Raw genomic sequence first — 27,683 nt, 5'->3', positions numbered from 1 at the left:
ATGCAACAATAGCTTAAACAAAGTATCACTTCAACTTGAACATGACACAGACAGATAAGCAAAATAAACTGTGTACATCCCTTGCGTACTTTGAATGTATATCTGATGTATGCCTTCTTTTGGATTGGGAACGACTGCTTATTTTATTTTTCTAGAATAGTATACTTAGTTAAATAGGAAATACGTGCACTAAACGGCCAATGAAGTATAAAGAATATCTATCGTATAGAAATTTCGGCGTAAGATGATTACCACTTTTAACGTTGGTATATATTGGACTTATAATTATTAACTAGCTCCACATGTTTTCATTTTGCACACACTTGATCTAGCGCTTAAAAATATCCACATTAAAGTGGCCTTGTAACCAAATATAGAATAACCAGTTATCACATACCAAAGAAGCAAAAATTTGTAACTTTTCAGATTGTATCGCTAAACCTAGTATCATCAAAATACAATCAATGTGACATGACTTAAACAAACCATCATCATCGTGGCCTATAACAGTTCCAGGACCATAATTGTCCTGTGTTCCGTAATTCCAATCAGGGCCTCTCCTCACACGGCTGCCGATAGACGGCAATTGACTACTGTTGTTTTCACCATAATGGTGTCGTCCACCCCCTTTTCTTATTTTTACTGATACGTGGCGCATTAACCTTTCTTGTATATTCAGCAGATCTTCCTGTATGCAATTGAAATTAAAGCGCTTTTGTGTAGCAATAAAGATAAACTATGTAAATACCCATAAAAAGCTAAAATCATTGACCCCTTTACGTTTTTTATATTAGATTTTTTTATCATTTATGCCTTTCGATGCTTGCCCTGAAGAACAAAATATGTTAATCAATCCAGTCTGAACCCTCCATGTATACTTTGAGTTTGAATTGATTTTTTATTTCAAACAGAAGTGTTACAGAAATATATGAGCCGCGCCATGTGAAAACCAACATAGTGGCTTTGCGACCAACATGGATCCAGACCAGCCTGCGCATTCGCAGGATCCATAATGTTCGCTAACGGTTTCTCTAATTGCAATAGGCTTTGAAAGCGAACAGCATGGATCCTGACCAGACTGCGCGGATGCACAGGCTGGTCTGGATCCATGCTGGTCGCAAACGCACTATGTTGGTTTTCTCATGGCGCGGCTCATATTGTTACATGTTATTGTTATAGTTAAAGGCTATAGATTGTGGTCAACAAATCATGCTTACTTCGAATTAAATTAAAGCAATACTCAGTATTTGATTAGACAGAAGCGTAATCTTATTTTATGCTTAGAATGAGTTCACATGATATATAAAAGTTGGTATACCATGTCTTCAACAGAGAGGCCATCATCTGAGTCGTCATCTGAGTCGCTTGTCAGAATGCCAGTCATCATACCAGATGGACGCGAAAACTGTGTCTAAAATTGAGTAGAAAAAAAAAGATGTATTCTATGCGATTTGTAATACCATTTCAGAAAAAAATGAGACTGTCAATATAAAATATAGAAAATAATTATGTAAACATTTGCTTTCACCAGTAAAATGTTTACCCCTAACAGAAAGGCATTTTTCCATCCGGGCTAACGATCCGAGACTTGAAAGCCACAGAGGAGCATTTTTCAGCATTGTAAAGAGAAACAAATCACAAGGACTTAAGTCGGATGAATATCGAGGGTGTAGCAATTGCTTGACCTCCTTGTCCTGTAAATACTGCTGTACAGTATTGCTCTTGTGTGCAGATGCATTGCCATGGATAAAGGCAAATGCCACGTAAACCAGTCTGCGGACAACGTTTCTCGAAATATTTTAACTGGTTTTAGAACTTTGTTCCTCTAAACTTTTCCAGCACTGGGTATTTGCACAACAGGACTTTTAGAATTGAGGAAAATTGCGTAAAGAACTTAGGGTTCTTTTCACTGGTCGTTATCGCCCTTTCCTAAGCCACTGAGGTTCGAAATAATATGCCCATGTCTCATCCCCTGTAAGAAATTCATCAAACCTCCTTTAATCTGCATTTTTATATTCAGACGTTTTTTGAAATATTGCACCTTTCGGGCTTTGGTCAAAAGACGGAATACCAATCTTGCACACATCTTCGATAATACCATGTGTTTAGTCAGAATTTCACGAATACTTCCCAATGAAATGTCCACTGATGCAGCTAGTTTGAAAACTATATATTTCGGGGACTGCTATAGAAGCAATGTTATTACGAGGGTGACTATAGCCAAAAAAGAGGCCTATTTCAAGGGGTAGGTGCTCACAAAAGTATAACAAAGGATGTTTATAGCCAAATAAGAGGCCTATTTCAAGGGGTAGGTGGTCACAAAAAGTATAACAAAGGATGTTATATACCAAAATGTTGGTAAATGTTTGAAGTTCATGATTATGGAAAAAAATATTTTTATCAAGTCAGTGCGGGCTGAGAAATCCTAGATGGCGTCCAAAATGGCCACCGAATTTGTCAGATATGACCAATACTAATTAAAATGGTTCTTTTCTTTCCAAAATGTATAAAACATTAACATTTTTCAAATATCATACAAAGATTTAGTCAGTTTAAAATTTCTGTCAAAAAAACGGGTATTGGATGGTTCAAGGTCAAGGTCAAATTCAAGGTCAAACCCGTAATTTAGCTAAAAATGTATTTAAAGTAGATATCGTTTCCATTGTTTACTTTGTATTTTGATTAATCTGTAATCTATCATCATACTAGGCAGCAATAATGTATGTTAAATATTTTCTACATAATAGAACTCTCTCCTGTTTGTTACTATGGAGAAATTCAATATGGCATCCAAGATGGCTGACATTTTCGCAAAAATGCGCTCGTAATAATAAAATATTACATTTTATTTCTTTCACTTTATCTAATATAAAATATTTCAGCTAAAACAAATAGAAAATAAAAACACCTCAAAATCTTCAAGCGTTCTTAGAGCGTCCAAGGCCAATGTCAATGTATAAGTCAAGGTCAAATTCAATGTCAAATTCAAGGTCAGCACTATCAGTGGCATTTTTTGGCATGTTGAGTACATATAATCAACATTTCTATTAAAGTTTGACCAAAGTTAAACCCCAAAGCAGCATAAAGTAAATTGTATTAGTTAAATAACAGAAATTCCTCAAGTATAACATGTACATGGAGAATTACAAAACGGCATCCTAGATTAGCGATATTGTCATCACAAAAAGGAAAAGAAAACCGTAAAATCTTATTTGTTGCATTTGATGTTTATTACCACCACGAATGTCAGAAAAACACCAAAGGATAAATTATGTTTTGAAATCATCACAGACATTTTTGAAAAACTTCAAGGTCACAAATCAAATTCAATGCGAAGTCGCGTCGCTAAAATGTCATTTTGACGGCCCATGTGCCGAAGACCCCGGGAGGCAAACAGTAATTAACAGCCTGTCCATCACCCAAGTTTGTATATTCAACTTCACTTACAGTGTTCATCCAATTCAAATAAAACTGTATGTCAACATGATGTTGGCATGTCCATATTGACAGAACTTATGGTTTTATTTCTTTTGAGATATGACCCATTTTTCTGGCTTGAGATGGTTCAGGGTTTGCTTTTATTTTCAATTTATACTTTATCCTATCAAGCATTCTAACAAACGTTTTCAGTTATCATGTGTCATACAAGGTTGACATCATTCTTGTTAGTATGTTAGATACATATGTTTTTCAGTATCTTCATAGTAATTTGATGAATTGTGTTATATCATAGCACTGAAATAACATAACTGTGTTATGTAATTAATAAAAGACATACAGATAACTATTTTCATTTGTTAAATAATTAGAGTTAATTTAGAATTTTGAGAAGATTACAGGTAAAATGCCAAAATGAAACCTTTAATCAATCATTTTTAGCTCACCTGAGCACGAAGTGCTCAAATGTGAGCTTTTGTGATCGCCCTGTGTCCGTCGTCGTCAGTCGTCAATCTTCCGTCGTCGTCGTCGTTAACAATTTGACTGTTAACACTCTAGAGGTCACAATTTTGTCCCAATCTTAATGAAACTTGATCAGAATGTTACTCTCAAAACAATCTTGGATGAGTTTGATATTAGGTCATCTGGGGTCAAAAACTAGGTTATCATAGGAAAAAATTGTTAACCCTATAGAGGCCACATTTATCATTATATCTTAATGAAACTTTGTCAGAATGTTAATCTTGATGACCTTTAGGTCAAGTTTGAATCTGGGTCATGTGAGGTTAAAAACTGGGTCACCAGGTCAAATCAAAAGAAAAGCTTCTTAACATTCTGGATGCCACATTTATGACTGTATCTTCATGAAGCATGCTCAGAATGTTAAACGTGATGATCTTTAGTTCAAGTTCAAATCTAGGTCAAGTGGAGTCAGAAACAAGGTCACCAGGTCAAGTCAAGGAAAAGCTAGTTAACACTCTATAGGCCACATTTATGACTATATCTTAATGAAACTTGGTCAGAATGTTAATTTTGATGATCATTAGGTCAAGATTAGATCTGGGTCTGGTGGGGTCAAAAATTAGGTCACCAGGTCAAATCAAAGGAAAAGCTTTTTAACACTCAAAGGCCACATTTATGACTTTATCTTCATGAAACATGGTCAGAATGTTAACCTTGATGATCTTTAGATCAAGTTTGAATCTGGGTCATGTGGAATGTGACCTACTGACCTACGTTTTTGTTTTTAAAGACACAGCCTTGAAATTTGGATGACATGTACAGTTTTGCACACCGACCTTAAAACTGAATTCATTGACCACGAATGTGACCTACTGACCTACTTTCTTCAGGTGAGCGATACAGGGCCTTCAGGGCCCTCTTGTTTAACGTTTTTGCTAAAATTTCTGTTAGTGTTCAGGACTATTTTACAGATTAATTACGGGTTGTTTATGCCATTCAGCAAGAACATCTAAATTTATTGTGTTTCTTTTTCACTTGATCCCTATTATAGTAGGTATATAATATGAAAATCCCTCTTTCTAATAATGTTATGTTAATCAGTAAGTTACAGACCTCAGAGTAAATTCAAAGGTTGGCAAAAAACAATTTATCTAGGGGGCTGGCGAGGCTATAACGTGTGCTTGATATATTACTAGATTTTTTAAAAGTATTGTATGGGTTTTTGTCTATTATGAAATAAATGAAGTGTCAGAACATTTTTAAAACATGGTGAACATTTTTCGGATTTGGTATTTTGTTGAAAGTAATGGATACTCCAAAATGATAATGTTGTGTGTAAGTTAGTTGGAAAATAAAGTGCATTGCAAAATTGTATGATAGTCATAATCACTCAAATGTCATGCAGTAAAAACAGTAAGCATGTGTGCATCTATTTATAGGCCTTAAACCAGTATATAAATGAAAGTTTGAACTTTAGAAGAAAGTTTTGCTTTGCCAATAAAATATGAAGGTCGCTAAAATTTGTTTTGTCTGGGCGTGAAGCCATTTGATACATTTGACACTAACCTGAAAATGACTTAGATTGTCTGCTTTTGCTTCTCAAGAATTGTGTTTTATTAGTAACAGTGTATATTCAAATGGGTAAGATACTGACATAATATTTTTTCCTAAAGACCAACTTGGTTTTGTTGTCCCAGAAACTCAATTTTGCTCCATTTCTTTCTAATAACAAATTTGATTGTGAACAAGTATTCCATTATTATACTATGCAACCTATCTCTTCTATCTCTCCGACAGCACTGCTCTGGAAATAACTAATCAGATTATTTAAATATCTATACACATTTTAGTCTGTCAACTAACTTCCAAAACTTTAAGCGCTGCCTTGGCTGTCTGTTACTACAAAATAACAAATAAAGTGAGATTATGTCCATACCCTCACTAGTTTTCACTATATGGTAATATCACTATATGATAATATGGTACTTGTTGAACATGCAAGACTGGATGGGCTTTCATACTGCCTTGTGTTGGATGTTCAGGAGCACATCATCAGGTGGAGGGAGTATGCATTCTACAAAACATCACCAAGAAACACAAGATTTTTAAGAAACTGAAAGAGTAAACAATTGTTTTTCTGAGAGTTTATATCCTAAATAAAACCCAAGGTGCACAGCTTCACAACATTCCTGTAAAGTTTTAAATAAAAGGTCAAATAATTTTGAAATATGTGTGACAAAAGTTTATATGCCTTTTATGCATATTTTTGACAAAACAATGTTAAGGGCCATAACTCTGGTCTGTTAGAGTGAAATATCAAACAAAACTCCACATACTAAATAAGATTCCTTTAAGACTTTATGTCAAACACATTTTAGATATATATGCAACACAAAACTTTAAGACCCTTTATGAATATTTTGACTGAGTTAATTGTTATTCGTCAGATCAGCAAGAGTAAAATACCAAACTTTACCTCAGGTGCACAAATATACTATACCAATATATGCTATACAATACTTCTTTAAGATTTCAAGATGTTAGATTAAAAATGTTTCGAGATACATGTGAAACTAACTTTTAGGACAGACGCAAAGACAAAGGTAAATCCATTACAAAGAAAAAAAGTAGGAAATGACAAAACAAAAAAGATAAAAAGATTCAGGTCTTATCTCGTTAAATGTATCCAGAGGCTGTAAAGAGTGGAGAGGGAGGGGGGATACTATATTGCTTCCAAAATCACGATTTGCAGTGCTTCATAAAGGGAGTCATTAATATCATGATAACACACTTTTCAAGACCAAGATTTTATGCTCCTGCACTCCCAATAATTTGGGTGCCATTAGATTTACTTTTGTCTGTCCGTCCAAATCCGTTTACCCTCTCTACCCACACCCCCAACAACAACTCCCGCATCAACCCAAAGTAATATGAAATTTTAGCCTTGCAATGCCAACAGTTCAAACACGACCAGACTTGCTTTCCTATTATATAGATGGGTCTGAAAACTGTGTGTTATTATGGAAGAAATCAGTTTGTACACCACAATTATTACACCATAGCATCAAACGTCATAGCGGCGTGTGGGGAAAGAAAACCACACAAAACAGAGCCATATCTGATATATGTCGTCAATAATGTACATAATAATCCTACATTTCGTGTTGAAATCAAAATGATATGTTTCAAACCGTGATTTTCTGTTGAATAACATCATTAATTTTCGTTTAAATGCGTATTATTATACCACGAGGGCGCAGTCCTTTGCATCTGAACCCAAAACGGTAATTTTATTTAATGACAAATTGCTGTTTGGGATATATTATTTCTTAAGTTACATGACCATACAGTGACAGGGAGTTGAGTCACCAGTGTCTTCTATGGACATGGATCTAGATCAGTTTTACAGTGCACAAGAACAATGGTACATGTATTTGGAAAGGGTCTGTTCTGTTTTTCCATATTTTGTGTAAATGCTAAATGTATATCAAGTAAACACATCAATAACATGTTGATATGGGGAAAATCGCTATAATAAATGAAATTTGCAAGATTGTTACATATAAAATACAATCTAATAGGAAAAGACCTCGTGACTTTTCACGAGAAAATTCAAATTTTAACTTAATACTGACAATTTAGAAGTAAGCTAAAACATTTCAGCTTCAGAGATGTTATACGCTGTTTTGGATCTCTTAATGGGCGCGACCATCAGAATATAAAAATAGCGTTAGTTAAGTTTGGAAGCCAGAACTATTTAAAAGTTTGACCTTGAATTTGGCTTTGACCTATAACTTTCTTACAATTATTAATGGCAATTTTAATAATAATTCTACCCATTTGCAAATACTATTTACATTTACTAAAATATTTGAGAGTTAATGAATGTAAAAAAAAACAACATATTTTACTTTACTTTAATATCTCCTTAAAAGTTTAAAAAAAATGTTAGCCATCTTGGACGCCATCTTAGATTTTCCTGTAGAATGTTCTAGTACATTTTTGTTATTAACACAGTATATCACTCTTTTTTATGTTGCTTTCAACAATAACAATGGTAAACAGTTACATGTATTCACTTGCTATAAGCATATTATAGATATTACTTATTGTATTCAAGAAAATCTGTGAAAAGATCCTTTTGAAGCATAGAACTCACAGTGAAAAAGACTCATTCGAGATCTGACCTTGAATTTGACCTTGATCTTTTACTTTCTTATAATCAGTCTTGTCGACAGTTTAAAATATGTTCACCCTTTTGAAGTTTCAACTAAAATGCTTTGACCATGGAGACACTGAGAACCATATGAACTAAATAGTAATTATTTTGCTTTTAAAGTTAATGTCGGCCATCTTGGACACCATCTTGGATTTTCCTTTTGTAATCATTTTGCTAAATTTCTGCTATTAATGTATTATAGCATACTTGTTAGTGTTTCTTCAAATGACAATAAATAACGCATTTTTCCAATTGAATTAAAATACAGGCAATAATGTGTACCTAAAAGACGTAAAAAAAATACTAATTTTCAGGTTTGACCTTGAATTTAGCCTTGACCTTGAAATTTTTTTAGCATTTTTTCTTCAGTTATTATTCATTTTTAGCCTTTTTTAATATATAATATGAAATATAAGCTGTTTATCATATTTTAAAGAAAAACAATATTCTAAGATTAATTTGATAATATCTGTCAAAAATGGTAGCCATCTTGGAAGCAATCTTGGATTTCGCGGCCCGCACTAGCATGAGAAATTTATATTTGCCAGAATCATAAACTTAAGACATTTGCCAACATTTTGGTATATAACATCCTTTGTTATACTTTTGTGACCACCCCATGTCCATTTTTGCCCTGAAAGTCACCCTACTATATGAGAGGTCGCCGACGTTTTAGGGCGCCAAACACCAGGTATATTTTGGACCCTAGATTCTCCCTTATCAAACATCCTTACCTACCTATAAACGGTGGCTTCGGATAGCGAAGAATCACCATAAACAATTTAAGTTCTTGCATAATCTGCTGGCCTAGTATATTCCGAGAACAACGCATATGTATGTAGGACCTAATTTCCTTTCTATCTTGAGTCTCCATGTTTACGATAAAATAACACCAGTGTATACGAGTGTGGTGTGTTAAAACGCTTGTATCTCAATTATAACAAAACCAACTATGTTGAAATTTTCAATTTACATTGCTACTGAAACCCTCTAGATAACTTTTAGCTTTTACCTGTAAAATTTTTACGGAAGGCTGCTAATCTCGAAATGTTTTGAATCCTATAGTACAATTGAAAACAATCAATTTCGCGTTTGTTCCTGATTTTATGAGGACGTTTACACAAGGTATTGCAACCATATTTATAAATATTGTTTTATAATTTTCAATCAAACGTCGACAATTTATCAAACTGGCATTTGTAATTGTTTGTCAATACAAGTATCTATGAAAAACAAAAAAAAAACTTTTACATCATTAAGATAACTATTACGATCAATTAAGTACATGATCAAACTTTAAGATACATTCAATATCTTAGAGCACTTGGATATGTAATCGAAAAGTAATAGGTAGATAACGATTGCTTACCATGCATACTTATTATGAATACATTGACATGAAAAAAGAATTTAATTAATTTTGATTACATGGAAAAAATGTAACTGATTACGATTAATGATTATGATATCAGGAACATATCATTTGACATATAACCATGGGCTGGCCTTAAGCACTTCATGACATAGAGAACATAAAGTTAGACATATAACCATGGGCTATTAGTATGCACTTCATGGCATCAAGAACGTGACATAAAGACATGTAACTATGGGCATATAACTATGACATATAACTATAAAGAACATAACGTTAAACAAATAACCAGTATTTCATATCATTAGACGTATATCTCTTGTCTAGTTTTATATACTTCATGACACAGTGCACTACCTCTGAACGCATTGAATTTAACTAATGCGCTATAATAATATTCCTTATTTTTTAAATATACGAACAACAAGTTAATGAAATAAAATGAGATTACTTACAGCCAAATAGTGCCTTCTTGAAAATCGTTTTCCGTGTCTGTAGTCTAGAAGCATTCCTCCAGAACAAGTGGCCATTGTATTGACAAAATCCTTATGTGAAGAATACTTTAATTATTTACTATATAGTTCTAGACGCTTATCACTAATTTTGAAATAATCAATATCACGTAAATTTAAAATAATGAATTTACAACATTCACATTCCCTCCTCTGCAAAAATGAGTACAAATTGAGGGATGCCTTTTATTCACAAACTTACCTTAGCATAGGACATGTTGCATAGTTCATATAGAAACGGTGAGAACCTATAAACATTACGTATGCTGAGATGCATTCGGTTATTAGCTTTAAAATGTATAATATTAGGACGAAAATGGAGAAAACTCATTTTCTGACAAATACATTGTAAGGATACGATTTATATGACCCAGGGACTTATATGACCATATATATTTATATGACCATACGACTTTAGTATCTTGAACAATGAAATGGGTCCAATCGCTAAGGTGACTATGTCTTAGACTAGCTGACAAACGATATAGAATGTCCTTTGTTAAAACGTACAGCTGGTTAGACCAAATATCTCATACATAAATTTTCCTCTGGATATCTTGCCTAAATGATTTCAATTATGAGCTAGTTAATTTCAAGGATCAGGCAAATCACTTAATGTTTCAAACTAACAACCTTCAATTAATAATAATTAGCTCTAACTCCTATAGACTGGAGACTCTATACTTGACTGGTCTTTTTGTTGAAGTTGCCGTCAGACAATGACTTTGAATCAATAACATACGAGTCCTATCGCATAGATGCTCGGCCTCTGTCTGCAACTCTATATGGTTGCCCTTACTCTTGGATGCTCAGCCCCTATATGCTATCATATGTAGCATTCAACTACCATATAGGTATACCCTCGATGCCTTGGCTGTTCTTCGCCAATAACGCTGAACCGTCTATAAAGTGGAACTCTCCTACTATCTCAGTAGATTACCAAACACTGGGTCTCTGTCTCAGCTTTCCAATGCTCAGCCTATATTTGCTATCGTCTATAGCATTCAACTACCGTTAAGGTAAAACTGCTATGCGCTGTCCCTATAGCTCGAAACCGTCTTGAAATTCTGCAACTCTTCTGTAGTTTATGAACTTCAAACGTCTTCATTTAAAAAATTCATCCGCCCTGACATGGTAGTTGCAATAACTTCCTTATCAAGGTACTGGGATAAATTATCAGTTCAATCCTGGATGTGCCTTCTTCGATCGTTGGATACAGAATGAGCTCTCTGTCCTCCATCTACCTATTCATACCTTAGCAGACGTGAGCTTTGATTTGTGCTATTTATAGAACTTGTTTCAGATTGGTCCAAATTTATACATAGTATTTTACAACGAGTACTTGCTCTATCAAATATCTGGTTCCCTTTAACTATTGTATATGATATAATGTGTGATGCTGGGATCCAGCTATCCATATAATGAACCCAAATCAGCCACAAATGACCCAAATCCTATTATTAACAGCAATTCCACAATCATTTTAGCAATTATAGCATGAAAAGGGTGTCAAGCACTATCTGTACTTTTGTGTAACGTTATCAATATATCAAACATATGTCACGGTATAGAACTTGAATATTAAAACGGGGAGAAAGTGTGTAGGCGGCCGGGTAGCTCGGTCGGTAGAGCATCGGAACGGTATTCCGAGGCCCCGGGTTCAAGTCTCGGTCTGGCTACACATTTTTCTCACCCTGTGACATTTGGCGCCCAACGTGTGACCGTGACGGCATCACACTGGTTTGTCTACGACGCCTGTAATTGCTTATATATGTACCCGCTGAAATTCGAGGACGAATTTCAAAAATGGTCGGGAAATATGTCACGGTATAGAACTTGAATATTAAAACGGGGAGGAAGTGTGTAGGCGGCCAAGTAGAGGGTCGGTAGAGCATCGGAACGGTATTCCGAGGCCACGGGTTCGAGTCCCGATCTGGTTGCACATTTTTCTCACCCTCTGACACATACAAATTATCCTGACATACATACCAGGTCTGGATTGCCAACCGCAACAAAATATACATCTTTTTGTGCCCTCTGAAAATTTTCCATTTCTTGTAATATATATGCTTTTGTCTGTTAATTAGAAAAAAAGATAATTCAATTTAGTTTTTAACTTCTTGATTTTAGTTCAGTAATTTCGAAATATAATGAGACATCCCAGAAAGGACAAGTACTTATGTACTGGTATGGTATAGGAATGTATGGTTATTTGTACTAATAGGGTTACTACAACAGGGACAAGCCAACAATTTACTCCACTGCGCTATCGCTCTCTTTTAAAAGATATTAGAAATCAAGTGATTACTTATCATATAAGATTTACTTCACTCGTCGACTAGTGAAGTAGCTGCTTTACACCTATTTTTAATAGTAAAAAGCAAAAATAAGATACATAGGAAACCATTAACTTAATCAACATAAACCGAAACTTACACAACTTTGATACAATCAGTATTACCTGCATCTATGTATATAATGTTTTGGAAAAAATAGAAATACCTACTAACACTGAACATACATGTATGAGAAACTAAATTATCATAATTCTCTGAACACAGATAAGAACAAGTACGAGGTTTTACAGGTTGTAAGAAAAGAGTTAAATAGCGTGCTACTTCAGATAGAGAGTGTTATCGTACTTGCACAAGCTTAAATCGCAGGTTTCTTTTGAGGTGTCAAGTCCATTCCGAAACGGAAGCTTTCTATTATTTTACCTCGTCCACTTTACTTGTGTCTGCAACATCGGGACCAGCAATTAAGTCAGATTCTGTTGGTCTACCATCTGTCACTATGATGATCTTGGAAAAAACAGGGATGCCATTACCAACTCTCTCGACATGACCTGGAATGTTAGGTTGTCAAGTTGTCACAATTTCAATGAGACAGGAAAACTCGCCTTTTGGCATGTACTCGCCTGCTAACCATGAGAGCTCTTAATATATAAGTCAAATGGTATTTGAGTAAAGGCAAAGATAAATGTATCAATTGCACGATAGTACAGGACGAATTATCTGCAACGTTTTATGTAAGTCGCAAAATATTTAAACAATCTTAAACGACAGACATTTTTGTTAAACACGAGCAACCAAACCAAAGAATACAATAAATGAGATCAAAGAGATTATTAAGATCTATATAGCGCGATCATAAGTTATGATGAATATCATGTCGAGACCTTGTCGAAATCTGTTTTATAATAACATAGATTTTCTCAGAAACAATGTCATGGGCAGTATTAAGGAAGCGTCATAAATTACGGCCTTATTTTGATCTTTACCATTTATTTCCCTGTTCTCTACATAGACGTTTTCAAATGAATATATATATATACATACGTGCAGTACATAATGATTTTGCAAGAGTCAACATAACTCCACCATACATCTGAGTAGGTCCACCAAGATTTATATCATCTAGAAGTCATTTCGAAAACAAAGAAAAAAGAAACGTTGTTAAATTTGAATCATTATTTTCTGATCGTTTGTAAGAAAAATAAGACTGAATGGTATTTCACAAAAATACAAGCCGAAAAAGTATGTCTAATGACTACACGAACGTCTCCTAGAAGCATTGACGTTCCTGGCCGAGTAAGTTTGGTCAGTTATTTCAATTCACAGTTGTTGGTTTGAATCCTATTCATCAGGACTTTAATTTAATTTCGTGTGAAAATAAAATCTGTGAAAAAGATTCCTTGGAAGTATAGAGCACAGCCAAGTAGAACAAAAGCTGACTAGGCTGCTTACTTACCGCAACGCACCCATATATAGCCGGACAGTAGCCAAATGATCTTGTTGTCATCTTGATGCACAGGCTAATGATTTACAGTAACCATATTTCAATATCAATGTACTATTATTACAAAGAAACCATATATCAACATCTTGATACACAAGATAATGTATATTTTCATTACAGAGTAAACAAATACCAGCAAGAAGAATAAATTTTGTACTAAATTAGTGATAACTAATGTCAGTTAAGAGATATCTCGACTTATTTTTAAATATAATAGGTTATATAAGTTGAATAGTACAAGCGAATGAGTGAATCACGAGGGCCTCGTAGTATAAGAAGTTGAATAAATGATATTAAAAATCTGGTACCAAGTCGCCTTCGCACGTCATCGTAACGATCTGTGTATCCCATCTGAATCTTCGTGTCATGCCCGAATGTTATCAATGCAACGTACTCAGTTTTCAAATCGTGGGATTTAGACATCTTTTCTAGGCCTGAAATAAGCGACTCTTTCTTTGAAACGGCATTTTTAGCACTCGGTAGCGTCTTAGAAAACCAATATGTATGTTCTTCTAAAATCAAATCTATCATTTATATATCTGCAAGGTTAAAACAGTGCAAGTACAAGTGCATTCCTATAATTTGTATATTTTCTCTTAAATATGTAATTTGTATTAGACTTTAATGCTGTATTGGTACATCTTAATGTTGTCGTTTTTTTCTATGTCTTTACAATGGCGTATAAGCAATTACGCACAGTTGTAAAAATACATTAAGACGGAACGAATTTACATACAGTATGAAATTAATGATAAAAAGTAAGAGCTTATATATAGTCGCAAAAACTAATAGGTTTATAAAACATTTTACTGAGAATTTGTGTTCGTCTTTTAATGTATCGTATGAGTTAGTTTAATAGTTCAAAACGGATTTTGTGCATTATCTGTTAAATTTCAAAGTTTGCAGATACGGACTGCGGCAATTTGTGATATTATGACGACATACCAATTTCGTAAGAGCGGCAAAGTGATGCAATCTTTTGTATAAATGCTTGTACATGTATATTAAAAGCTACTTTTGCTGCATTATTTCAGTACCAGTAGCCGGTATGAAGAGTGTATTCACCCGACCAAATAATTAATGCACAGACATGACCGTCCGCTTGGCTCAGTAGGGAGAACGTTGGTCTACGGATCGCGGGGTCGCGAGTTCGATCAACGGGCAGGTCATATGATTTCCGTGACGATTTGATAAAAGACATTGTGTCTGAAATCATTCGTCCTACACCTCTGATAAATAATGTGGGGAAGTTGGCAGTTACTTGCGGAGAACAGGTTTGTACTGGCACAGAATCCAGGAACACTGGTTACTAATAGGTTAACTGCCCGCCGTGACTGAAATGCTGTTGAAAAACGGCGTTAAACCCAAAACAAACAAACAGTAACAGACATAATAGTCCAAAGAAGTATGCCCCATTCAAATTTGCGTGGTGAGGAACATAGAATATTTACCTGACAAATACTCAGACAAGAAGGTATATGCTTCTGTCCAAGCGTTTGACTCAGTCATACTTTCTGATATGTCCAAGCAAATCATTGTGAGAACACCCGTCAGAGATTGAAATATTGCACGATCTACATTGTGTAAGTATTATGATTAGGATACAAATGCAAAGAGCAATAAGAACAAAAGACATGTAAGTAAATGATATCACAACTTTGAAATAAAATGAAATAGAAAATACTAAAAAATAACAGGTACCAGGACGTTGGTCCTTAATTTAATTGTTGGTCAGCATTTACGCAGACTTTGATATTTGTTTTCATTCATAAGCATCTTTTTTCATTGTTAAAGTAAATACAAGTATTGTCGTTTTGAATTTTAATATTCTAGTTGGTAGGTAGATATTATATATTAGGCTATTGCCAGTGTTTGTGTCAGAATGAAAGTCCAACATTTTCTATCTTTATGGAGCGCCTCGTAATCCTACTTAATTTTACCTCGTTTTCAAGTATAGTTATTAGAGATAAGATATTGTAACGCTTGTCTTATTAATATATTTGTTTAAATGCATTCACTGCTGAAAGTAACACGTAATTCTCCGAATATTCATGCATAGGTTAGAGACCACCAATTGTTTTCCCATAGACTTACATTGTAACATTATGGCGTGTACGGCCTTCCATACATCGAAACATGTATATCTAATTACAAGTTTTTCAAGAACTATTTTAGTTCTACCAAAATATCGGACGAAAAACGTATGAATAGTGATACTTTATCTAAGTAATTTTCGTGTGAATGAGATGACCCCCTGTTTACATCATTGACATGGCGGGAGAAATTCGTTTGATAAAACTTTCTTTCAATACACATAAAATGTAGCAAATTTTGTCAAAATGTATAATAAAATACTGTGAATGCAGTGAAAAAATATCAATTTTGAAAAAATAATCACTTCCTGGGTTTGTTTACATGACTGACCAATCAGAACGCACAGACGTTACCTTATTCCCAGGTATACACTTACCTCATTCCCAGTAAGTTCCCTGTACTTTTTTCAATTGGTGGTCTCTGACCTAAAGACAAGTTCCAAGTAGAGAGCGTCATTTCGTTTTATGTCGCTGACTTTGCCCCGTTACGTCATAATCTAATCACGTGACAGGGACCGTCTAATCGCAAACAGTAGAACGGCAGTTGTGCGAAATCATATGAACCGGGAACATGACTCATGAATTAGAGGTATAACAATTGTTACTTGGGTAATTAAATGTTTTTAAGGCTGTTAATACCATTAAAAGTGTGTCGGTCGTTGACCCGTACGTATGAAATATTAGGACAAGATTTGATCAAATATTTATATTCATATTTATGTTATTTCTGAAAATTGTTAGTAAGTGTTGAACTTATTAAGGAATATTTGTTTGAGAATGTTATAAAGAAGCAAATGCAAAAGTATAACAACGACAACTGTTTATATCTAATCTGTTAATGACAACATAGCAAAGAGGATCGAACATCAGATGCAATATTTTACGAGTTGCGTAGCCGCGAATGTCCATTAAAGGTATGGTGTTCATGGGTGAATTACTTCTTATCTTACATGCATTTAACCAAATTTCAGTAAAAATATATTTGATATTTTTATTGTGAACTTTCCAAATACATTTCATCGCAATATTCCAATAATTCACTGATTGAAAATAAATAAACTTTTTTTGTCAGAAATTTGTTTTATTCTATTAGTTTTAGTCTATTTGCCCGTTTGTTTCTCCTATGAAAATCGAATTTAAGGATATACAGTCGTAGTGTAAGCCATTATGAATGGTACCCAAAAGCACCACTTTGGGTATTATGATATCACTGCTTCTGAAATATATAGGGAAATGTGCGAGCTTTAAAAACAAAACCTACTTCTGTCAAGTTCCATTTGGAAAATAGACCGCCAGTGTGTTCTACCATCGTACACCAATTCTACCTCTTGTTTCACAACTGTCGCTACAAAATGCAAAAAGTCGGTTCAAAGTTTAGGTAATTTAAAAGGGTATTGTTTTACAAAAATACAATATCAGCAAGGAAGTTAGTGTTATCAGTTTCAGAACAACTTTGGTTCTTGACATTTGATAACAATAACATAAGGGGAAACAAGAGATGATTTTTCAAAAGTATTTATTTCCTCGTTTAAATTAAATAACAAAACAAACTTGATAGAACTGTTATAGCTACCGAAGGACAGATAAAAACTACAGTGTTGCAACCATATTGCATACCTTTTTGTTGTTGTGGTTTCATAAAATTTGGTTTGATAACTGCACCACGGCTAAAAACAAAAACAAAATTTTATTTCCATAACACATTCTTTAGCGAAGACTTTTCACCTGTCCATAAAACAAGAAGAAATCACCAGCATATTGTTTGAAGCAAATAAACTGTCCTGAGTTATTTTATTTATGAACATTCGTGAAGCTCGCCCACTCCTGGTGGTTATATTGAAATTCGGATGATACATGATTCAATATGGTAATTATAGCTAGTTACGTTCTTCCAGTATCCTGTATGAACATGGTGAATGAACGCAAACGAAGACACTTTACATAAAGTAAAATGGTAAATACTGCACTCTGTAGTATCATTTATAATATAAAAACATAATCAATAGAAATTTCATTATTTGGAACATTACTTTTGGAAGAAATAAAATAATATTAAGAAAATAGTTACCTTTTACCTGTATGTTTGCTGTCTCTACCATTATCTTTGTCAGATCTGCCTACGATACCTTTCTTGTCACTTTCATTTTTCAGAACATGTTTTGCCATTGATATATCTTCAACTTTTGATATGTCTTCCAAATCTGATACTCTACTTCTTCCTGATTGTGAGTATTTACTGATATATGTGTTTCTCAGTAAGGGTCCAGCCCAAGGACCTTGTGTAATTTTCTCTTTTTCTTCTGGTCCAGTAATTTGAACACTATTTTCATTTTCTTGTTTGTTTTCATCAACAAGACCTTCTCCTGCATTTGCTTCCGTGTCGGTATGTTTGTGTCGTGCGACATCTTTTGAAACGACGACATTTAAGAGATTGATGTTGAAAGTAAATTCAGGAAAGAAAGGGAATGATTTCATTCTAAATTTACATTTTTGAAGCCGCTGACATATCAAAATACATGTTTTAAAAGACAATATAACCTTCCTGTGAGTGATCAATCAAGTTTTGGTCTTTACAGATTTGTTTGAAAACTTTAATTCTGATCATTAACACTTATATATACATGTATATCCATCTTAAGTTTAATATATTTTAGATGTTTACCTGAGGTATATTAAATCTGGTTGTCCAGAGATATTTTAGTAGATGTATAAATATTATAAACACACTTTGTCTAAGAAATGATATACATATACGACTTATTGTATCATATATAATTAGTATTTGAATTAAAAACTGTATGTATGAAGCTGAAGTTGATTCGAAATGCAATTATTACTACGGCCCTTTGCCCATTTTGATATAAAATAAATGAATAAAGATTCTACTAGCAGTTTTAAAACTTGCCTTTTGGTTCAAATTTCATGTGAATAACTTCTTTGATTTCTGGTTCCTTCTGTAACAATACTGTTTCTATTCTATGCAGTCTCTCCAGCAGATATCTGGCTTCATTATGTAACTTTAATCGAATTTGTTCCTTTTCTGCGATTTTATTTTCCAGGTCCTTACATTGTAAGTGCAGCACCGTAATATCTATGGTTTTAAATAATATCATAATCGGTTATGTTTGTCACGTCTGTTTTGGCGCCACGTTAAAAAGCGATAAAAAATCGGTTTATTTTCTCTCATTTGTTTATTTTTCTATTTACAGCAATGAAACTTACATCTTTATGTGTGTTATACAAGGGTCTACGGCGCTAGACAGTATTTGTCACTTCTGTTTTCAAAATTATGAAAAAAATGAAGAAAAATGACATTCTCAATTTTTTAGATTTTTAGAAAAAATGGCACACTTGTCTATTAAACAGAAAAATGGCTTGAAATATTTTTGCCAAATTTTTATATTTTTAAGATAAACTTATGTTTGACGAAATATTGAAAAAATAAGTACTTTTACCACCCAGTTATTTTTTAATTAATGGTTTATTAAACATATCCGTCAGTAAAATGTGACGTCAAAATATAACGCATAAACTCTATCTAATTCATCTTGCGTCAATAGAATAATATGGATGAACAGATACAATACGTTTTCACTTGCGCTTTGTTTGTATGTGCATATGACAGAAATAGCAAAGTATCAAGCTTTAAGTATTTTTGTTTTATGTATTTTTCTTTTTAGAAAATACTTTATGTTAAATGTTTATTTGCATGTATAACATATTACGCACTCTTCCTGTGTGGAGGTAATAAAAGAATTCTATTCTATTTTCTATTCAGAACATTTTTTACTGAAAAAAAAACCCATCTAATAACAGGAATAAACCACTGAACGTAAGAGAAAAATGTTGAATATTGAATGAAAAGAACACAAGCAGTATCTGCATTAACTCATTTTTATAACAGTTGGGAAAAATTATTATTGAATTTAGTTTAAACATATTTTATTCCCAGTAATACATATACAAATTAAATACATACATCATAGTTTGAACAAGATAAGTAGGAAAGGATAAGAATGAAAGACACATAGTCTTATAGAATAATTGCATTTGATTAAACATTCGATATAGGTTGTTCCGCGCAATATCGATGCGATCCCAAACTGTTAGATGTACGTGCAGTGAACTTCTATGGATGTTAAAAAAAAAACTTGCATAATTTTTAAAAATAAATTCCATCTTTTTGCCCGCTACACATACAGATTTATGTTTTACAAGTGCATTTTAAGCGTGTACAATGAAATTGCACAAGCTGTCGTATTCTGAATTTCAACAACTTGGGAGTTTAAAAAAATACGAAACTTAGAAATGAAATGCTACTCGTATATGCGCACTTACAATAGCGCTGAAACGTACACTAAAATTGCATTTGCTAAAGTACATTTTCATTTCCTATCTAAATATGATGACAACGAGTTCATTATTTTTGACATGTTAGTTACACTAGCACTTTTTCCGACCTTGTCAGTTAATATTGCGCGTATGCCCTGCTCACGGTCACGACAATGTGCAAATTTAAGCATTTCATCCTGTTGGAAAAAAAAAGTTGCAAATAATTGTTGCAAATAATTTGAATGTTGACATACTTTTAATGTCTTTATTCTTCATACGAAAACCCCTACAAACAAGATCGAACTTTACAGTGTTAATATTTTAAGGATACCAGCACTGTATTATGCGATGTTATGTTTAGGAAAAAGACATTTATTTTAGATTAAATCATCTTATCTCGAGCCCACGACGTCCTATATCGAGCGCATGACATCTTGCCTTGTGTGTTCGACATTTCATCTCGTGCGCGCATATAATCTACTGCGCTCTTCCCTTGAATAATGCACAAACGGGAACATAGGGTCTCCGCCATCATCAAAAGCTGAAAAGCCGCTATATGATTAAAACTGTGTCAGTGCGACGTCATTCTCAACATTCGTCTGTTTAATTTTTGTTGCTCCACATTGGGAAAATGCTAAATGCAGTGTGATGATTTTTGTGAGCACAACCTTTGTCTAACCCCCTCAGTCAAGTGTTACATTTACCTCACAGATAGAGGTCCTGTGTTTGCTCGCGAGAATCGATCTCACTGAGTAAAGCATAGAATATTTTCAAAATATACGATGAAGTTAATATCTGGACAAAGATTAACCGGACAGACGGACGCACGCACGCACGCGCGCACGCACGTACATACGCTTGCATGCACTCATGCATGAATATTTCCCTGCATCTATATGACATGAAAAATTTTGTTATTCAAAAGTCACATCGTGTCACTGTTGGACTCACCGATGATCTGTTCAGGATGTGGGGTGGATAGGGGTCAGGTAAGTGGGGATAGAGTATATCGAATATTTCGTTGGGGACAGAGAAATATATCATAATTATCACCACTTTTTATCGCAACTTTGATTAATTCAATCGTATTTCGTTATTCCGGAAGGCCAACTTGATACGACGTTTCTTTTTCTATTAATATCTTTTTTTTTTTGTTGGTTGTGGGGGCGGGGGCGGTAGGAGTGGTGGTGATGTTCAGATAGGCGAAATAACTGAATGGCACAGCGCCTAATATTTTAAATATTTTATAATTTATTATTTAGTAATTCCATTTTTATCATTTTGGAAGTGGGTTTCGTTTATAGTAGTGTAGTAATGAGACTGCGGAAGGCCGGTGCGCCATGCTAGTTTTAAAATGCCAAAATGTCGTGCGCTCCAGATAATATTTCTTGCACACGAGATAAGTTGTCGAGAGCACAAGATAAGATGTCGTGACCACGAGATAAGATGTCATGCGCGCGAAAAAAATTAATCTTTTTAAAAACATAGATGCATGTTCTAAACATACCACCATAGTATATATTAACATCGCTTGAAAAAGTTTTTAATCACAAATGTACGCATACGTCTGAATTTTATTTATCAATGTAATAATAAGCGTGAACTGAAACTGAAATTATCAAAACTGCAACGTCTCTGATTCTCAACAAAATAAAGCACGAACTGTTACTTAAGTTACTAGCAAAGGTAAAAGTACATGTATAAAATCTAAACATCTACATTCCAACACCTATCACTGCAAAGTTTTATAATTTTAAAGGAAAACAAGGTATTGTCAAACACTACTACATTTTAGAAAAAAAAAACATATTTACCGCCTGCGGAAAAGTATTCCTGTAAGACATTGTCTTTATCACTACACTTGATTGAATCTGTTATGTCACATGTTCGTGTGACCTCACTGTAGTCATGAGATTCTTCTTTTAATTGTTTGTCTTGAGTTTTTCAGCAGTATTTCAGTTATGTAACGGCGGGCAGTTGACCAAACCAGTCTTCCTGGATTCTGTACCAGTACAAACATGTTCTCCGCTAAGTAACTGCCAATTTCCCCTCATAAACCAGAGGTAGAGGACAAATGGTTTCAGACACTGTCTGTTATCATATCGTCACGGAGAACGTACCTCGCTCAGGGCTCAAACTCACGAACCCGCGATCCGCAGATCTGCGCTCTCACTATTGAGTGAAGCGGGCGGGCTCGAGATCCTTCTTTAACGTTCTTCAGCTTTTACATTCTTCAGCTATTAAAATTTTTAAACAATTTTCTTTTCGTAAAAAATGAAAAATTGGTATATTTTCAAATGACTTTGATTGCCTACATGACGGCAATTTTTTGCCAGATCAAACAAAATTCTTTCATGAAATATTTTTATTATAAAACAATTAAGAATTGAGAAAAATGAAGTACATTTATAGCGGAATATTCAGTGCATACATGCCTTCTTAAGTACATGTATATAGAATATTCTTACGAAACCATACCCACGTTGTATGTAAGAACGCACTTTGACGTCATTTTTTGTTCGTCGGATAGGGGACAAAATCAGTGATTAAAAAAAATACTAGATGGTAAAAGTTCTCAATTTTTTGAAGTTTTATTAAACATAATTTTAACTTGAATATATAAAATTTTGGCAAAAAAATTTCGAGCCGTTTTCCCGTTAATTAAACGGGTGTGCTATTTTTTCAATAAAACTAAAATTTTGAGAATGTCGTTTTTCTTCATTTTTTTTTCATCGTTTTGAAAACAAAAGTGACAAATACCATCCAGCGCCGTAGACCTTTGTATAACACACATAAAGATGTAAATTTCATTGCCGTAAATTGAAAAATAAACAAATGAGAGAAAATAAACCGATTTTTATCGCTTTTTAACGTGGCGCCAAAACAGACGTGCATGGTAATGTTTGCGACGTCATAGCTAAAAAGTTTCACTAATAACCAAGAAAACAGTTACACTTTCATGCCGGGGATAACTTCTACTTTAATATGATATCAAAATCATATGCAGGTTCTAAAAAAATTACAAAGTGCTATTCCACCTGTAATTCCATGAAGAGCGGCGTTTGGTCCCCAGATAAAGTAAAGGGTTTGCCCTAAACGAGAAAACAATGGGCAGAACTAAACAAACTGGAATTTAGGAAGGGGATCTGAGGTTATGGAGCCTGCGTATCACAGGAACTGTCAAAAGACAAAATTAAAAAGCAGGCACCATATCCAAGGGGTGATTTAACAATACCCAAGGCTATGAAAGCGGGAGTATTGGAACCACCCAGGCCGAAATGGTCATGTTGAGAAACTAAACGGTACCAATAACACGACATAAAAGTCGTGCTGAACGATCTGAGAAGATCGAAATATAACAACCCTGATTGAATGTACGGGGAGACTTTTTACGGCCGCCACACGGCACAAACAACGCTGCTGTGATAATAAAAAAGAGAAAAGTAGAAACTTCACAGGTCGCTCAACACGACAAAAACGAAAATGTTGCAGGCTCGGTTTGATTGAGCCTGTTCATGGACGGTAGTGGAAATGCATGCTACCTTCCACGCCCTCTAGCCCCGGGTTGAGCAGAACTCAACATTTACACACCCTCATGAGCATTCGAGTTAGCCATTAGTAGGCATTTTGAGTGTGAACACCTAAGATGATCGATATTTAACGGGGTCATTTCAGCATAATTTAATAATAACACAGACAAAGCCAAATCTATATCATCCACCGCAAAATGCTGGCATAATAATCGTTTTCCTACCACACTTAATATAATTAGATTATGTTGAGATGACCCCTTGAAATATCAATCGTCCTAAGTGTTAACATTCTAACTCGTCTTAATTCGCAAATGTCTATTAGGGTCCTTTATTACTATAGTCGGTTTCACTGATCTGTCTTATCGAATACATGTAGTATCTAATGCGTGGAAGAGTCTATTATTACTAATATTTACCACGTGATTTGCGGAAAATGTCGCCTCGTACTTATTTTGTACTCATGGGATAATGAAGTCATAATACAGTCCGCTTAAAGACCCATCCCAACCTAGTGACATACTATTATCCCCAACATGAACTGTGTGTTTATCATTATGATAATGCAAGTTTACTACAAAATGACAATTGGACGATTTTAGGCCTTTACTGAATTATTGTATTTTCATAAATTTATCCATTGATTCTTTCAAGGTTTTTTTTTTCAGTATATTTCAAACTTTGAAAAAAACAACACAGCTGAATAAACATCTTACACTGTAGAAAAAAAAGATGTCTGAACTTAAATTAAACATTTGACATAAACTCTCATACTCTGATTAATTTAATAAAACGTTTAGATAGTAAACAACTTGTCCTGGCCTCCTCAATGTCACTGCCAATCTTTGAAAATGAATAGATAATTGTTTTATGCTAATAATGTATAATTTCCATCATGAAAACACAATGGGATACTGTTTATCTGTGGTGCGTCTCATTAAGGCGATAGTGGAGGGACGTGTGAGAGGTGTTACACATTTCACTTTCTCTAATAAAAAAAACTCAGCCGACCCGTATCTGCTATCATTTGTCTTGGTTGCGTTCTATGTCTCATAGATTAAATGATATACAAAATACTAATGAATGTAGGTATAAAACGTTGTCGTCTCCCTTACCTTTTCGGAATTGTTCTGCTGCATGATAGCTGAAAATGAAACCCTTGTAATTACTTTGATAATCATAGCGATTTTGATTCAAGGCAGTACCATTAGTTATAGAATATATATTTATGATAATATAACATAATATATACTAGTTATAGATAAAGGATGGGTTCTATATACGACTTGCTGGGAAAACGTTTTCTTTGTATAATTATACTCTTTATGTGCATATACCTTTACTTCCTGACATGCCAGATAATAAAGCGGAAATAAGTCGTTATTATGTATATGTGTATGTTACTGATTTGCAGGAAAAAACGTGTCAAATCAGATATGTTTCTTGTACCAAAAGGCTCACTTCATGACTAGGAGACATTTACATACACGAAACTATAAAAAAAATAATCTTGCAGTCTAATATACCGATTTCTGTGGGAAAAAATAGTGAAAAATACTATACCAGGAACAGCTGTGTTGTCCTCCAGTCAGCATTGGCTGAATGAGCTGCTTCAACATGTATTTATCAGTCGTGTGTATCTCACTAAATGAGGACTGAACTTCTGTCACCTACAAATTAAACCGGATTTTTTTTATATTTTTAGCAGAACATGTATGTAAATAAACACTCATTAGCCATCTCGTTTAAAACAAAATGTACGAAGGTAGATAATAGTTGGCTTGTTGGCACAGCCTCAGAGATGAGTGGATGGCTATGTGATCACTGTATAGTTATTCTTTTTACGGTTCGCATCATTTTTTTTATTTTGCAATACATACTTTGTGTAAATTTGTTTTTCTTCTGTTTACTATTCGTTCTCTTGTTCTCATTTTCGTATAAAATCGCCAGTATTTTTAATAGATCAATACCGAAATTATTGCCGGTCAAAACTGTTTACAATGAAGTATAAGACTGTCATAAAGTTTATACAACTTACCCGTTTTGCTTTGAAATATCACATGAAAGTTTCAAAAACATCATACTTAACGCAAAATGTATTTAAACATAACTACGTGTTAATAGTGGCATGTTTCAGTTAGTGAAAATTTTGAACTATAACTAAGTTGAGTTGTATTTATTGAGAAATAAGAAATTAAAAACAATTTTAGAAATAAATTTAGATTTTTTACATGCGTTTTCATGTACATTTTTACTACATAGCTACATCTTTTTACATTTTTACTATATATTGCAATAAAAGATTTACCTTAGGATTAAGAATACATCAATCAAGTCCTTCACTATACATGTAATAAATTTCCTATGACAACTCACATTATTACCTTTAACAGAATAACCGTAAAATCACAATAATAAAATGAGATAAGAAAAATGTTTAACATCAAATTATTTTACTTAAGGAAATTATATCAGAAAACAGAATATTAATCGTAATATAATACATATAATATTTCCTGGAAATCATCAACCGTGACCTTTAAACTGCACATTTACGAAATTTTAGAACAGGCACTTTTTGACGTGAGTCAGTTTCTGTTTTCCGTATTGTGTTACTGAATTATTACTTCCGTAGTCAAAAGAATGCAATTGATAATTATGTCTTTACTACGTGAACTTGAATATGTTTACCAGTCAATTTGAATATGCCTTATGGATCATCATATTAACAAATGAATTCCGTCTATAATTGGGACAGTACGTTTGCATCTATTATAACAAAATGTTCACAGTCTCACAATGTCTGTGTTTATGATATACAGTCAAACCTGTGTTAAAGACCACCTCCGAACAGAGACCACCTTGCTCTAAAGACCACATGTTTTGTTTCCTATTTTAACATTTACAGTGTATCTTAACCTGTGAATAAAGACCAGCTCCCAAAAAAGACCACATTTTGGCTCTCCCAAGGGTGGTCTTTATAGACAGGTTTGACTGTACTGCACAATGAATCTCTAGCCAGATCATAACAGTGACAAATTATTAACTTCTAATGACTGTATAATAGTATATAATTAAAAAAACCAGAGAAAATATAGCACCCGCACAGTCTTTGTAAATTCTTGTCATGTATGACCAATCTTCTTGGTTTGTTTTATGGGTATGAATGAGAGATAGAATGAGAGAAAGAAATAAACTGGTGTTCTTTTTAATCTCTTAGTACTTTTTACTGCCAAATTCCTTCTGCCCTCAGAGTAGTTAATGTACTCTTACGAGTAAGCCGGTAAAATGCAGAGAAAACTTAATTAAAATCATGTAGAATTCTTTCGATTACTTCAATTAATTCACCAGTCGGTGTGGTAAGGAATATTTAGAAATATCTCAACATTGTAGTTTGTATTTCTTTACAGAGCGCGTGAATTATTATTTGTGCAAACTTTGTATTATTTTATCTTTATTTTATCACGAGTGCTAATTTCATCGCTATTAAGTTTTAGACTTTTTATATTACGGAAAATAAAACAGAATGAACCTATGCCGGGAGTTGATATATGTTGTGACATGTTATTTACATATTTCAATGTAAAGACATTTACACCCATTATAAGGAACCGTCTACAGCGAAGTATGGCCAGATGTAACTATTGAATGGCTTAAAGTCGAACCCGTTTACTGTCATGATGTTATAATATCTTTTCTTATGGAATGTTTTTACTTAGGTTTTGAAACAATGCAGCGGTTGATCATTTCGTAAACGTTTACCTAGAACATTGTTAGTCTAGAGTGAAAATTGTGAAATTTTATCTCGGTTGTGCGTATAAAAATATCTATTTCCGGGTATGATTTTATTGAAAGTTTTCTAAATAATGGAGCGGCTTAAGCTTTTCAACGGTTACGTTTTATTAAAATATATTTTACTTGAAA

At 33.8% G+C, this 27,683-nt stretch overlaps 1 protein-coding gene across 2 annotated transcripts in view; it reads right to left on the bottom strand.

The window, feature by feature from the left end:
- Positions 1–26,385, bottom strand: part of LOC123554777 (uncharacterized) — a 28,995-nt gene extending 2,610 nt beyond the window's left edge. The window contains exons 1-15 of one of the 2 annotated variants that reach the window (XM_053547736.1): positions 26,264–26,385; positions 25,323–25,429; positions 24,875–24,903; positions 18,803–18,988; positions 17,966–18,302; positions 17,515–17,564; positions 17,159–17,242; positions 15,256–15,378; positions 14,113–14,238; positions 13,345–13,422; positions 12,724–12,851; positions 11,996–12,082; positions 9,950–10,039; positions 1,319–1,411; positions 487–688 (exon numbers count right to left, since the gene is read on the bottom strand). In XM_053547736.1, the coding sequence (XP_053403711.1) occupies positions 487–688; positions 1,319–1,411; positions 9,950–10,039; positions 11,996–12,082; positions 12,724–12,851; positions 13,345–13,422; positions 14,113–14,238; positions 15,256–15,378; positions 17,159–17,242; positions 17,515–17,564; positions 17,966–18,302; positions 18,803–18,988; positions 24,875–24,903; positions 25,323–25,429; positions 26,264–26,311 (1,768 nt within the window). In that variant the 5' untranslated portion in view covers positions 26,312–26,385. Of the gene's footprint in view, positions 1–486; positions 689–1,318; positions 1,412–9,949; positions 10,040–11,995; positions 12,083–12,723; positions 12,852–13,344; positions 13,423–14,112; positions 14,239–15,255; positions 15,379–17,158; positions 17,243–17,514; positions 17,565–17,965; positions 18,303–18,802; positions 18,989–24,874; positions 24,904–25,322; positions 25,430–26,067; positions 26,199–26,263 lie in introns of those variants that run through there. The other variant, XM_053547737.1, reaches the window with a different exon arrangement.
- Positions 26,386–27,683: the final 1,298 nt, after the last annotated feature.

Source organism: Mercenaria mercenaria, chromosome 7 (assembly GCF_021730395.1).
Source record: "Mercenaria mercenaria strain notata chromosome 7, MADL_Memer_1, whole genome shotgun sequence".
In the NCBI taxonomy this organism is placed as follows: domain Eukaryota; kingdom Metazoa; phylum Mollusca; class Bivalvia; order Venerida; family Veneridae; genus Mercenaria; species Mercenaria mercenaria.
This window is presented reverse-complemented; position numbering and strand designations above follow the sequence as displayed.